Genomic DNA, 15,210 nt, shown 5'->3' on the forward strand with positions numbered 1-15,210 from the left:
CTGTTTCTTTGTACTTTTTCAATTCCCATTTAAACTTCCATGTGTGGCTCCCATTATCATTCTATGGCTGGTACTAGTTGGGAGGAGAGAAAACAAGCACTGTAAGCTGGCAGCGAGAGTGATCTGAGTGCTCCTATGGACGTAATTTCTCCAGGCCATCTCTTCAGGAAGAGCACCCCCACCCCGCTCCCTGCTTCTGGCCATCTGCTTGGAATTCAGAAATAGTTCATCCCTCTCTGCTAGGACAACCCAGGGTTAAAATACTTTGAATATCTGACTACACATCTTTTCCAGGTTAGAGATGTCGTTGGACAAAGGCAAGAACTAGAACTTAAATGATTATCAGTATGTAACTCTAGTGTGCCTATTAATAGCTAAATCACTTAATTTAAATCATTTCAGCTGCATATTTATTCATTAAAAGAAAGGGCATCCCACCCTACTTGTTCTTGCCATCACCATCATGATAAACATCTTCTTACTACAGACTTTGAACCCTTTCTATAGACTTGCCATCAAAATATGATTTTGGTTAGAAGAGGAGAAATGCAGGATATGTCATGAGAAGTAGCAGGGAGTGGTCTCCCAAACCATCCATAGAAAGATAGAATGTTGTAAAAAGTGAAAAAATGTTCAGATCACTGGCCTGCCTTCTCTTAATCCTTTCTCCTTGATCCCCCATACCTAGGAGTGGTTTTCCTTGTATTAACTGAAGTAAAATATCAATGGACTCCAATTGTCCTATCTTATATAAAGTGGTACCAGAACTGATAGCAGCACCATAGAAACTTTAGTAACCCCTCTTACATTTGTTGGTGAGTTTTTAACAATAAAACCATTATATATACATATATATAATAAGATATCTTAATGACATTCTTTATGGAAAGAGTTTTTAATCTATCACTGAAAATTTATCTATTCTGCTCTTGCACTTAGGGCCAACCTGGAGTATTTTCTTCAACTCCCTCTTTGAAAACAGGTAGATTAGATAACCCAAGAAGTTTCCATCACTTCTCTTGGGGACCTTACCCTGAACCCAGGCCCATTGTGATTCCTGGATAGTGGATAAAATGCTCCAAGCTGCATCCATCTTCTGCAGAGCTCCTCTGTGGTATTATTTTTATAACCACAGATATTGGCACCGACCTGGAAAATAGGCATACATACAGCACAATGGTCAGTGAGAGAGGAGAAAGCATTTACTGTATACCTATGTGATAAAGGAAATGAGAATCTCTTATTCCCATCACTCCATGCTTAAAGAGGTCCCAAGGTTTTAGGGTAAGCCCCCAGCCAAATGGGAGAATAAAGAAAGTGTGCAATCATGGATTGACTGACGAGAGGAAGACTGACTGTTGTATGTTTTATTAAGGGCTCACCCTCAATATTCAGTTCCCAATTTCATGCTTTGCTATCATTGATGCTCTTTTGATGGAATTTTTCTGTGATACTGATACATTTTACTCATGGAGTCTCCTTTCTAACTTCAGAGAATCCGTGGATGCCAATGATAGAGTGTTACCTTCCTATCATCCGAAGGCAGCTCACACAAAAATTGATTTTTCCAATACATATCAAAGTGAGTTGTATGCTCACTGGTTTTCAGACACCTCAAAGACTGGTAATGGAAAGAATGTCAAAGCTCCTTGGTTGAGAGTAAAACTCACCATGGGGATGCCAAATAGGTTGAACTCAAGGATACTAGGTATGGACCATCGAAGATCATCCCATGCAGCTGCATTGTCCCCTAACCAATGAGCTGCAAACTTGCCAGACCCAGCAAAAGTAGAACGGGACAAGATGAAGTTCCTCTTTTTGGGGAAGACAGTATTCAAGGCCCTGAAAAGGAATATAGTCAAATGAATGTGAAATGAACTGTGAATGTCAAGGACTTAACCTATACCAAAGGTCCAAGCAAACTGAGAAAAAAACATCAGGGTATTATGAAGGAGAACAAACTGAATTAGCATTTTTAAGAGCTTCTTTCTCACTTCTAGGTAAGGTTGCAGATCTCAGATAAGACAATAAAAACCTCTACAGTCAGTACCCTCAAGGAATTTCTCTAGGCACCTGGCCTCCTGATTATGTTTCCTCCATCTTCGATCTGCCTGTGCTCTGGCCCCTTTGGTCAATGATACATTGGAATGAGGGGCTATAGGCCCTATCTTCTCCCTCTAGAGAAAGTTTTTCCAATGTACCTGGGTTCCATGCCTTGCTGCCATTCATAATCTTGTTTAGTACAACACCAGCTCAGGTCAGAACCCTTTACCTGCTCTTTGCCTAAGAGGAGATTTTGTACACAGTCTGGGCTCCAGGAACCCGATTCCTCTGAAGCTTTAGAACTTATTATTAACAATTCCCAATGTTAGGGTATCTTAATCTGTGCAAACTAGTATTACTTGAAGTGAATAAGTCTCAAAAGATGGTATATGGCACTCTTAATGAAGTTAAAAGTAACTAAAATATAAATATTTTCATTGTATTACTTATAAAATATTACATATCAAATAAAAACTATATAAAAAGTAAAACAAAGGAATTAAAGACAAGAAATTCAGACCAGATGTGGGCATGTGGGATGGGATAACATGAAGTAAGATGTAGGCTGTTTTCCTAGCTTTTATTCAGAACACTATTTTGCTTAGGCCTCTCCCTGCTCTCTCCTCTCCTAAACAGTTCACACTTAACCTTCAGTGTTTTAAAATTGAACAATAATACAACTATTGGATGGTGATACCTGAGCCACAGTTGCTTCTAGCTCTTTGCAGGCAAGCTCTACTATCTTTCCTTCCAACACATGGTCTGAGACCAGTGTACCATCAGGCACTGGGCAATTCCTCATAGGCACTATCACAGCCACCAGTGCTTTTCTTCTTTGCATTCCTAAGAATGTTATGGGGAGTGTACACATGCAGAACAACTTATAATGGAAAAAGGAAGAAAATTCTGAAATAGAAAACTGGTTTAAGAAAATTAAATTCTGACAATTACATGACCAAAAAATGGAAAGGACTCATTCTTCAACTCCTGTCCTCATTTCTCCTTTTATAAAGACTGGCAATATTTTGTGTTTATTACCACTGGCTAGAGGGTTTACTGCATCCTGCAATCCTCAGTCATTAAAGAAACACATTCAAGTTATGTAAAGTGAAATTGAAACAGGAAATGAAGTTAAGTGAATTTAGGGTTTATTTAGAGTCAGCCCATTATAGTACCACTGATTAGATAACATGGTGGGTTTTTTTCCAAGTTAAGAGAAAATATTTACCCAGAGATCCCTAAGTCTCTATATTGCATCTCTCAGTTTTGGCCTACTAATGGTCAGGTCTTGATATCTGAGAGGATCTGGTTTCTTCCTACTTTCAAGCCAGAGGAAAGTAAACTTAATTCTCTTTGTAGACCAGTAACTACTGTCCCCAAACTTTCTAGCAAAAGTTGAGCTAAATGTTCATCAGATCTGTGATTTAAATTCTCCTAATGCCCAGATCCAACTGAATGAAAATCTTATCTGATTTTTAACCAACTCTGTCTGATGCCTGAAGGCTGTTTCACTTATCTCCATTATTTCTGGGAACTTTGACCTTTTAACTATTAACCATTATTGACATAGCTTCAGAACATATTAACCAATTCCAATGTGATTTTATAGTACTTTTATCATATGGAGATTTGAACATGAAGCAATTTAAAACTCTCTTTCCTTCCTCCTGCCTTCCCTTACTCTTTCTTTCTCACCCTGGCCATTTATCCACTCTCCTCCCACCTTCAATCTTGGAAGCATCCATGAGTCAAAATAGATCAGAACAAGAAGGGATATGGGAAACACCAATCCAAGATTTTCATTTTAAAGATGAGGGAACTGTCTTATTCATCTAGTTTACTTCCCAGAAAGGTTGAGTGACAGAGAAACAAGTCAGAAAAGGGAAGATAATGAAATCAGAAATGTGTGTCCCTCTTTTTGAAGCTTTTCACTTATTGAAATTAAAACTTTCACATTTAGCCCTACCCGGTTTGGCTCAGTGAATCGAGCGTCAGCCTGTGAACTCAAGGGTCCCAGGTTCGATTCTGGTCAAGGGCATATCCCTTGGTTGCGGCACATACCCAGTAGGGAGTGTGCAGGAGGCAGCTGATCGATGTTTCTCTATCATCGATGATTCTAATTCTCTATCCCGCTCCCTTCCTCTCTGTAAAAAAATCAATAAAATATATTTTTTAAAAAAAACTTTCGCATTTAGTGGATAAGGACTCTCTCTCTCATTGAATAATCCAGAATAATACTAAGTCATGAGGACAAAATGGTGTTGGAAAATAAAATAGGCCCAGTCTGTGCCTCTAATTCATGAGGTTCCATTTTTCTTCTCTTTCTCAGGCCAGGCATTTATTCAACAACCATGCCTTTAGTATACACATGATTCCACAGGCTAAGAAAATACGGGGTGACTATGCTCTCAAGAAATTGATAGTCCAGCAAGAAAAAAAGGTAAATACCTAAAAACTATAATACAAGTGCTTGGATATTAGGCTTAGTACAATATGGACAAAGGTAACACAAAATATGGGGTGGGTGTGTGGGTAATCTTTTCCTAGGACTGTCAGGAAGGTTTAACATGTGAGGGGAGGTTTTAAAGATAAGTGCATATTTGAAAAATGGACCAGGCAAGGAAGGGCATCCCATGCAGGGAAAGCAACACATGCAAAGACATGGAAGAATGAAACAGCATTTGGATTCGGGAGCAAGAGCAGTTATGTTTTACCAGAGCATAAAATATAAGAGTAGCAGGGATGAAAGGAAAATACTAAGAAACCATTAAGTTATGAAGTACTTTACAGGTCTGAGTGACAGAGAAACTGGGATGACTGGATTTTATTATATAGAAGATACCAAGCCAAAGATCATTTTTCACTGGGGAAGGAAGCGAGCAGATTTTCACTGGGGAAAGAAATGAGCAGACGTGTGATTCAGAAGGTAACTTCAACAGTAGTAGAGAGTAGATCTTTTGGAACTTTAACATACATTCAATACCCCTGGGAATCTTGTTAAAACTCATATTCTCATTTCCAAGGTCTAGAGTCAGGGCCTAGGTGTTACATTTCTAATATGTTTCCAGATGATACTAATATTGCTAGTCCTTGGACCACACTTTGAATAGCAAGAGTAGGGATAGAAGAGTAGGAGATAAAGTTACAGTCAGGAAGGGGAGACTACTAGTCATGGGACTCATGTAAGTTTTACTTGAGCAATGATGATGGCCTTCGTTAAAAAGTGTCAGTGGAGGAAAAAAGGAGATGATTATAGGCATGTTTTAGGGTTAAAAGGTCTGAAGCCTGATTGTAGAAGTGGATGTGATGAAAAGAAATAAGTCAAGGATAATACCAAATTTCTCACTTCGGAGTCTGGGAGATAGTGATGGTGTTGCTACCAACCAAAATAGGGAATTGAGCAGTTTCAAAAATGATTAGACTGTGGGGGCCGGGCAGAAATAGGTAACAATAAGGTGAATGGCATTGGAGGTACTATAAGACATCCAAGTAGATAAGATCAGAAGGTAATTTTGGATATCTGACCTGAAAATCAGGAAGAGATCTAAACTATAGATTTATAGAATTACAGATTTTAAAACTATCAGAATAAATTACAGTAAAAACTGAGAAGGAATAAATTATTTTTGTATTGGCAGAGAATGAAAAATGAAGTCTAGGATTGACCCCTAAGATTTATCAATTGTGAGAGAATACATGAAAAAGAAAAGATCCAGAGATCAAAAAGGAACAGAGGTTAAGAAGGGACAGCTGGAAAAAGAGCAGGTATGCCCAGATAGAGTGGTATCTCAGAACTAAAGGAACCAAGCTTCAAAGGAGTTGTCAGTGATGTTATGTACCCTAGAGAAGTCAAATAAAAGGACTGAGAAAACAGCAAAGTCTCCCTGCCCCCATTCCCCACTATGGTATTCCAGAAATACCAAAGCAAAAGGATATAAGTAGAGAAAAACTAAGACATTCTTTCCTAAGCCACTTGAAGGTCCCCAACAAATATTCACTGTCTGTTTTATAAATTTAAATTAAAATCTTCTTAATCTTAGTCCCTAATTTCTTGCTCTCTTAGGTATAATGATTGTAAATTATCACTTTGGTCGGGGGGTGGCGCAGATTTTACAGAGAGCTTTTCCTCAATTAACAAAGTCAACAGCAAAATATTAATGTGACAAAGTATGTAAAGAACTGAATCTTTTGCAGGAAGCATCTGTCTCTTTGTTAGACTCTCATATTGAGTGGTGGTGGTGGTAGTGGTAATGGTGGCGTGGTGGTAGTGATGGTGGTGGTAATGGTAGTAATCATGGTGGTGGTGGTACTGTGTATGTCTTGGGGCAAAGGGGAGAGTTGAGAGGGTGACTGGGGCAGGCAGTAGGGAGGAAAGCTAGGGGGGGTTGCTATAACATTGCCATGTAAATACAGGATACTCAATACACTTGAATTTCATATAAACAATTAATAATTTTTAGTATGCAGTACATATGTCCATTGCAAACTTGACTGGGTATCCTGTATTGTTATTTGCTAATCAGTCAATTCTTGTGTGGTGACCATAGCACATTCAGTAATGGAACCCAAACAAGGGCTGACTTCCAATTGGAGGTTCTAAATACCTTGTACATTATTGCCTACTAATATCAAGTCCTTAGTCACAAGCCAATAAGCAATAATCCTGCCCAGAAGCCAAGGAATTATATAGGAAGACCTCTTAAGTAGCCTGTAAGATCTGAGTTTCTAGATCTACATAACCACAAAACATATTTGAAAAATATACCTATAGATGACAAGAGAAACCCTCTATCTCCCAGCTCCCCGTATCTCGAAGTAGAAGGAAAACCTAGTGCTTACGAGTCTGTGGCTCTTGCCATGGAGTAGCCATACAGGCTGTGGACATTATAGTGAAGCTCCTGGTAAACTTCGGCGTCCATGCAGAGAGTTCCTGCAAAAAGCGAGCGGTCCAGAACTCCTGTGGGGAAACACCCATTGGTGAGCCACTTCCCTATCAACAAACTCTAACAAAATAACCACCTAATCCATTTGCTTCCAGGTTCCTGTACCTTCTCCACCAATCTCTACCTGGCAAAACTCTTTTCAGATTTCAAATCCTATCCCAATGCCTCTTCCTAACTGGGACATACTCTAAGCCCCTCACTGAGGTAAATCATTAAAATCAATTTGCATTCTCAAGCTCACAAAGAATGGTGCTGAGTGGTGGCAATGGAGAAAAAACTCAGAACAATGGGAAGTTAATCTGAGATAAAATATAAATAAAGTACACACACATAACTACAGATATTTAATCAAGGAGAATTGAATGTATGAAGAACAGATAGGAGGGCAGTGAAAAGGGAACATATACACTCTGAAATTACAAGCCTTCATACCTCAGTTACACTTTTTAAAAAGTGAGATATTTGGGGGCTTTCATGAATGAGAACTTAGATCCTGCCTTTAGAAATCAGCATAGTCATTGTTTCCCTTTCTTATGCCTAAAATGGTCAACACTTCTGTCTTGTGGCCTGCAATCTCATTCTTCCCCGTCTACTTCTAGACCAGTACCAAGGGGCCATACCTCCTGCCCTCCTTCATGAAGCCTTGCCTGTTCATAAGATATGAGGCACAATTCCAGAAAGTGGTAGAGCCAGGAAAGACTGAGGTTGAGTTTTTCTCACCAGCCCAGCAGAATCAGAGATTGAAATTATGTTTAATTATAAAATATAAAGACAATTATATTTCTGGCATGACTCAGTCTGTGGCCTGAGATTCACAACTAGATTAATTACTAGTGTCCCGGTGCATGGTTTCATGAACATTGAAAGGAAATCAATTAGAAAAAAATATTTTAATATCACTATTCGTCCTTTCTCTATAATAGAAGTGTCAACTAAATTCATGATCAATAATGACAGATCAAAACACACGCGTGCAAGTGGTGCCAGCAAGAGCTTTATGGTGCATGCATGAGTCAACTTAGCCTTTTTTATATATAAAATACACTTTGCTTAATTAGACCTGCTTTCTGATTTAGCGAGAGCTTTATATGTATGGTGCTTGCACGAGTCAATTTAGCCTTTTTTATATATAAAATACACTTTACTTAATTAGACCTGCTTTCTGATTTTGCTAAACTTTTTCCAGCCCAGTGAAGCACCCCAATTTCTCTTCAGGTAATTGTCAGCAACACAGCAGTAAATATCAACATGAAGCAGATTATTACCAGATTATTATTGTAGATCAGCAGGGAGAACTGAGATGTCACTCTGGGGTGGCAGCAGGGCCTGCGTCCCACTTGGGGGAAGCTGGGTGTTGGTTTGTCAGCGCCAGGTCCATGGTGCCGTTTATTTTTAAATGGCCAGTGTGCATCATGGCAGCTCCTGTGTTGAGTGTCTGCCCCCTGGTGGTCAGTGCATGTCATAGCTAATGGTCAGAGGGAAGGGCAGATACTTAGCCTTTTATATATATAGATAAGAAAGGATACTAAGATTTTCCCATGAGCAAAGGTAATATATCTAAATCTTTTTCATGACAATGTGTACTTTCTTTTTTTTAAAAATCTTTATTGTTGAGAGTATTACAGATGTATTTTCTAATCCTGAAAAGATTAAAAGTAGACCAGAGGCAGAGCAGTTTCTCATATGTAGTAGACAAAATGCTGAGAGATAGGGAGTAGGATCCTTGTCAGAAGCAGACAGAAGGTAATGAGATTTCAATGTTCTATAGGAAACAAAACAAAACATTTTTGGCTAAGTAGAAGATTAAGAGATTAAAAGGGAAACATGATAAACTGATACACAGTGAAAAAAATTGGGGGAACACAGAACGAACAGAGAAGAATAAGTGGGGGAAAGAAACAGATTTTGCAAGAAGTTAGCTGGTTTGAAGTCAAGATTCCTCCTAAAAAGTTCTTAAAGGAGTAAAGAAACAGCTAACCTGTGGCTCAAAGGCACCAGTGAAGTGAAGAAACCAGAAGAAACTGGCAGAGACTGGCCAGATGCTCACCAGGCCTGTCTTCTCCCCAGGAATATAAGATTATATTTCACATTTTCTCTTGAAAGTTTAGCAGAGTCATGTGATTGGATTCTGTGAACAAATTGAACACCACCACCCCTCCCCCCCACACACACACACTTCCAGGCTTATCCATAAATCTCCTCTACCCTTCTATTTCTCCTTCACCTAGGAAATTGGAAACAAAGGGCTCTGAGATAGGAGAACCAGGTGATGGAAGTAACTGGATTCCCGAGCCACTGCTGGGATGAGAGCCACACATTCCACACTAGAATATTATATGAGCAAAAACTTTTATTGTGTACTCCACTGAGATGCTAGGATTAATTTGTTTCCACCAGCACTATACTGTTTCACAAACACACACACACACATTCTTTTAAAATTAGGGACTGGAAAATTGACTTTGACTGGAAATGGGACTCATAAATTGGAAGGACTAACAGGAACCATTGATGCTATTGGTAACAAGCTAAACAAACACACACATATTACAGATTTACTCCAATGGAAGGCAGTTTGTACTTCCAGTATTCTGATATTCTCATAAAGTTTAAAATTGAACCATATGTAACATGTATAAAAGGTTTAGAGGAAGTAAACAGGATGGGAAATGTAGAATTTGAGAGAGGAGGCACAGCCAGGGGAGATATGACCTTCACCACATGCTTGCCCTTGGATTATATCAGCAAAAGAGTAATGCAAGACTAAACACTACAGTAAAGTCTCCAGGGAGAGAGAAGTGGAGTGGGTGGAGGTGGGCAAAGAACATGGAAAATGGGACACCTGCAATTAAGTCAACATTAAAAATGTTTAATAAAATAATAAAAATAATCCTATATAATAAAAGGCTAATAAGCAAATCAACTGAACCGTGGAACAACCAGTCACTATGACACTCACTGACCACGATGGGCAGATGCTCAATGCAGGAGCTGCCCCCTGGTGGTCAGTGTGCATTCCCACAGGGGGAGCGCCACTTAGCCAGAAACCAAGCTCAAGGCTGGTGAGCGCAGAGGTGGAGGCACGCATTTGGGGCAGCGCTAAGAAGCAGAGAGCTAAGTGGTAAAGAGTAGCGAGCAGGCGGGTAGGGAGTGAGAGGTCCTGGGCTGCAAGAAGGTGCAGGCTGAGCTGAGGGACCCTCAGCCCCCATCCACAGTGCATGGATTTTGTGCACTGGGCCCCTACTAAGATAATAAAAACAGTCAAAACAAAACAAAAGAACCATTGGAAAGTGAACTTGCTCCTGGCTACACTGAGTTTCGCTGAGGTTGTTTTAAATATCTCCTGCCTACATCATTACAAACAGGTGAAAACTTACGGGGAGTGAAAGGAGGGTAGTTCCAGTTGTTATCTTCACACCCATGATCAGAACCTTGGAGAACAGATACTTCCTCCATTTCCTTCAGAGACACGAAATACACAAAGTGGAAAATGTTATTGATATATAGTTAGTTGTTAAAGAATGTTTACTGAACTAGAGGCTGGACAGCTGGCGTCTCTTATTGATTTTGGAATCTTAGGTAATCTTAAATTTTCTGACTTCTGTTTCATCTTTTGGATTAGATTGTATCTACATTACCTTCCAACTCTAAATTATATCAGGTACATTTAACCTTTTATACCTTGATTTCAATTAGTTAATTAAGAAATACTATTACAAAGGCTAATTCATACCTTCCGAGATTTTATTGTTGCTGATATTGCCTCAGTATTGTTTTAAAGAATCTAAGATAGAGTAATATTCTATTTCATAATTTGCCCATTCTATTATTCTACTCAGTGCAGGGCTTAAGAAGATAGAATTGAGATAAAATCCATTTCTTTAAAAGAGCTTGCAAATAGGTGATGTGTAATCCTGCTAACAAAAATGTAATTTTTCAAATTTCAAATAAATTTCCCCACCTGCTATCCTCTAAAAAAATAAAAGGACCATTAAATTATTCTTTAATTATTTACTTTAAATTTTAATAAATCATTGCTACAAATAATGGCACCTGTAGTTTCTAATAAAATAGTATTTTTAAAGTTAAAAGACAATTAATTTAGGAAAAAGCTGAGTCCATGAGAAAGCAAAATATTTTCTTAAAAAATAAATAACCAGTTGGTAGCAGATTGAGAATTAAAATCCAGGGGGTCAAGGCATCTAATTTATTGTATATTATAAGCTCAACATTAAGTAAAAGGATTTTAAATATCACTATGTAAACTATTTTATTAGAGATTAGAGTTAAAATTCATCTTAAAATTAGAAATATCTGTCTCCAAAGTAAGTTTTATACTGGAATAATGACTTACAAGCCACACTCCATCAAACTCCAAAGTTTTATGAAATTCTTGAAGCTCTTCTGTCCACCATTGAGTACAAAATGGATTATCATAAGCAGGAAAGACTATCTTCCCAGGGTATCCCTAAAAAACAAGGAAATTTGTGGTGGTTTATCTGATGATTCACACATGCATTTATTGCTGGCTACTATCTCTTCTACCAGAAGGCCCATGTAGCTTACATTTTAGAATCAAAATGTGTGACTGTCCTCCTAAAACTAAATGTTAAAATAGATGCAAGGAACCAAAGGGAGAAAAAATAAAAGGAAAAACAACTTATTATAGAGATGAGAAGCCAGCAAATGTCGCTTTTCTCTGATTAAAAAAAAAAAGTAAAATTTCATATGTCAGGCCAATTGACAGGTTTAAAATATGGAAAGTTTAACTAGATGACATTTTAGAAGAGAATGACTTTGTGTAATGTGTTGTTAATTGAAGATCACCTAAAACCTGATTTGAATAATGCTAGAGGCCCGGTGCACGAAATTTGTGCACGGGGGTGGGTGGGTTTCCTTAGTCTGGCCTGCACCCTCTCCAATCCAGGACCTCTCAGGGGACATCCCTCTCACAATCCAGGACCACTGGCTCCTAACCCCTCACTTGTCTACCTGCCTGATTGCCCCTAACCACTCTGCCTGCCTGCCTGATTGCCCATAACCGCTTGCTGGGGGGCAGGGCCAGCCTGGCAAGGGGCCGTGGTGGTTCTGGTCTAATGGTCGTTATGGTTTTGACACCGTTACGATCTCTGGCCTTTTATTAAATAGGATATGTTGGTTTTGGCATAGAAACCATCTTGTTTAAACAGTTTAATGCATTTTGTGCTTCTTACTCAGGTCAAATATATTTTATTCTATCTTCTCTTCTTATCTATTCCTATCAAAGATTCATTTTTAACATTGTCCACAAATAGCACAAAGATATAGTCATAGCCAACTTACTGAAAATTCTAAATTGACAAGACACAAAGTTTTATACATACATTCTTGCTTATTTTCCCAACAAATTTATAGATTGTCATTTAGGGACAACTTTATGCTCAGGCAGTATGATGAATAGCTATCTATGTCTTGGTTCTTTGTTTTAGGTGATGAGGCACCATATAATAATCAGAAGTAACTTTGAAACTCAAGGAAAAGATGGTGTGGCAAAGGAATCACCTACAGTGACATTGTCCTTAAAGCAAGCCCAGGAACATTCATTCTAACCAAATTCCTTTATAAGTAACCCACACTACCTCCAGCACTATTACCTCTGCCAACATCTTAGATCAAATGATTTCTGTTATTTATTGGTCAATGGAGGTAACTATCTAATTAAATTTTTGTGGTTATATGCAAATTCCTAATTACATACATCTCAAATATGAATACTATTGAAATGACTCATAAGTCTGGATAATCTACTTTTCTGGTAAACAAAACAATTTTTATGTGACCATGGCCTCTGATTTTGTACTTATATATGAATATCGCTCTATCTGATATATTAGAAATTCACATCAAACAAAACAGCAAAAACAAAGAATTGGTTTGGAGAAGGAAGGAAACTACTGTTTCATGAAAAGTTAGAATTAATGAAAAAGAAAGTAAATAGAAAGAAGTATCGTAGACAAAGTCAATGATGGGAATTAAGTGAGAAGTTAGGTAAGGGTTCATTGATAACCCTAAAACGGTAAGTTTTGCAAAGTTAATTGCCTGGGAGCAACAAGAAATGAGACCACATGAACTTTTAGATGAAGTACCAGTTTTAATAAATCTTCCATCATCCAATCATCTAGGGCTGACCCCACACATAATTGGAAGAGAAGATTGACTACAGGATTTGATTTAAAATATTCTTGAAAGCTCAGCTGCCCTGCAAATAGGTTCCTAAGCAGCTTATTCAAATGCCTGAAATTGCTACCTTAGGATAAAGGCTGGGCTCTATCTATAAGTCTCATGTAAATTAAAAGTATATTAGCTGAGGAAGGTTTCACATTAGCCTATGAGCATCTTGCTCCATTACCATAGTTGAATTTATTGTCTGGGGGATATAAATTGTAAGGCAGAAGAACTTTAAGAATAAATTAACTTTCTTCTAATAATATATTGTTTTTCAACTATCTGTATTATTAGAGGGTCAGGGTTAGCTTTCTAGAGACTAGATCTTAATTATTCTGCCACAAAAAAGAAATGAAAATATGTAATGTGATAGAGGTGCCATCACTACAATGATAATCATGTTGTAATAATCAAATTATCAAATCAATATGCTCTACACCTTAAATTTATAAAATGTTACATGTCAAATATATTTCAACTAAAAAACAAATCCTTAAGAATTTTAATCATTCTACTATTGTATCTACTGTTTTAAAAATAACAGAAACCTCTAAAGCCAAGAAAACAGTAATAATACTGTAAATTGCCTTCTACTCATTGTCATACCAAAAGCACAAACTTCCCCTCCCCAAATAACTGTAATATACTGATTTTTTTTTGAGAAATTACCTGTCCAGTGACAAAGCCTTTATTCCCCAAGACCCATACTCTCTTTTTTCTTCCATTCTTATAGGGCTGGTATTCAGAATCATGTAAGATGCCAGGATTCTAGTAAATAAATATGATAATAAATATTATTTTTATAAATGTCTTTTGCATTTTTAAATGGAATAGTAGGCCATGGAATAAGTGTTTGAACATACCATAATAATTACATATTTCTGTCCATGTTCGTGTAAGTTCTTGGCAAAATCTGAGAGACCAGGGAAAGCCTTTTCATCAATAGTGAAGTCCTTCTTTCCATCCATGTAGTCTATGTCCGAGTACTGAACATCCTGGAAGACAGTGCTGGCCAATTAGAACCGAGGCAATACCACCATGCTGATAACTCTGGTTCTTCATCATTAACACTGAAGCCATTTTTCTTTTTTTAAAATATATTTTTATTGATTTCAGAGAGGAAGGAGAGGGAGTGAGAGGTAGAAACATCAATGATGAGAGAGAATCATTGATTGGCTGCCTCCTGCATGCCCCCTATGGGAATATCCCTGTAATTTAAGAGCTTAGATGCTTGAAATAAAACAGGTGCTCTTTAAATATTTGTTTGAATGAGCCCATGAGTAATGTTATTACCATGTACTAACTTGGACCCTAGACATCAAGTTAAAACATATCACAAGAGGACAAAATAGCCTGCTTATCTTATAAAACATCTAGGGTACTAATTAACAAAGACAAATGTCAAAGGGACAGAGCTTTAATTAACGAAACTCTCACACACACATTATTTTTGTGTTTGCATACCAACCTGTGAGGAGCGGATGTTATAATTTTTCGTGGGAGATTGAAATGTATAGGGGCTAAGTGACATTTCCCAAAGTCAAATGCAGGAGTAGGTGGGGGGTTAATTGGGGCTTTGGTGATAGACCCTTTGACTGCAAATGCTCTTTTGTTCCAATTGCCACATACTTCAAAGACATCTGAAGGTCTAAATAATGGTTCATCCTGCGGTCGGTCGTGTGTCAGAGGCTAAGGACTGAAGGAGAATGTGGCTTGTGGCCTATAGCCAATGCAGCCCCGTCTGTGCTAACACTGGGCAGTCATTTTAGGACCCAGGTGTCCTCCACGGTTACCTGGTGGGAAAGATCTGATCCATGAAAGAAAAGCTCATTTGTTTCCGAACCAGCAAGACCTCAAAAGGCTTTTCCCTTCAGAGGCCTGGGGGGAGATTGAAACCAATACCACATGTAGCCGGGGCATGCAGGAGATAGCTGAGCGACGTTTCTAACTCTCTATCCCTCTCGGGATAGATACCACATGATCTCACTCATTTGTGGAATATAATGAACCAGGAGGCCAC

General features: G+C 38.1%; 1 protein-coding gene across 1 annotated transcript in view; it reads right to left on the reverse strand.

The window, feature by feature from the left end:
• The window catches only part of MGAM2 (maltase-glucoamylase 2 (putative)), a 74,229-nt gene that overhangs the window by 46,013 nt on the left and 13,006 nt on the right, over nt 1–15,210 (reverse strand). The window contains 7 exon segments of the mRNA XM_015572659.1: nt 1,033–1,149; nt 1,671–1,842; nt 6,883–7,000; nt 10,364–10,445; nt 11,341–11,454; nt 13,860–13,958; nt 14,054–14,185. Of these exon segments, the coding sequence (XP_015428145.1) occupies nt 1,033–1,149; nt 1,671–1,842; nt 6,883–7,000; nt 10,364–10,445; nt 11,341–11,454; nt 13,860–13,958; nt 14,054–14,185 (834 nt within the window).

This window comes from Myotis davidii, unplaced genomic scaffold (assembly GCF_000327345.1).
Source record: "Myotis davidii unplaced genomic scaffold, ASM32734v1 scaffold329, whole genome shotgun sequence".
Lineage (NCBI taxonomy): Eukaryota > Metazoa > Chordata > Mammalia > Chiroptera > Vespertilionidae > Myotis > Myotis davidii.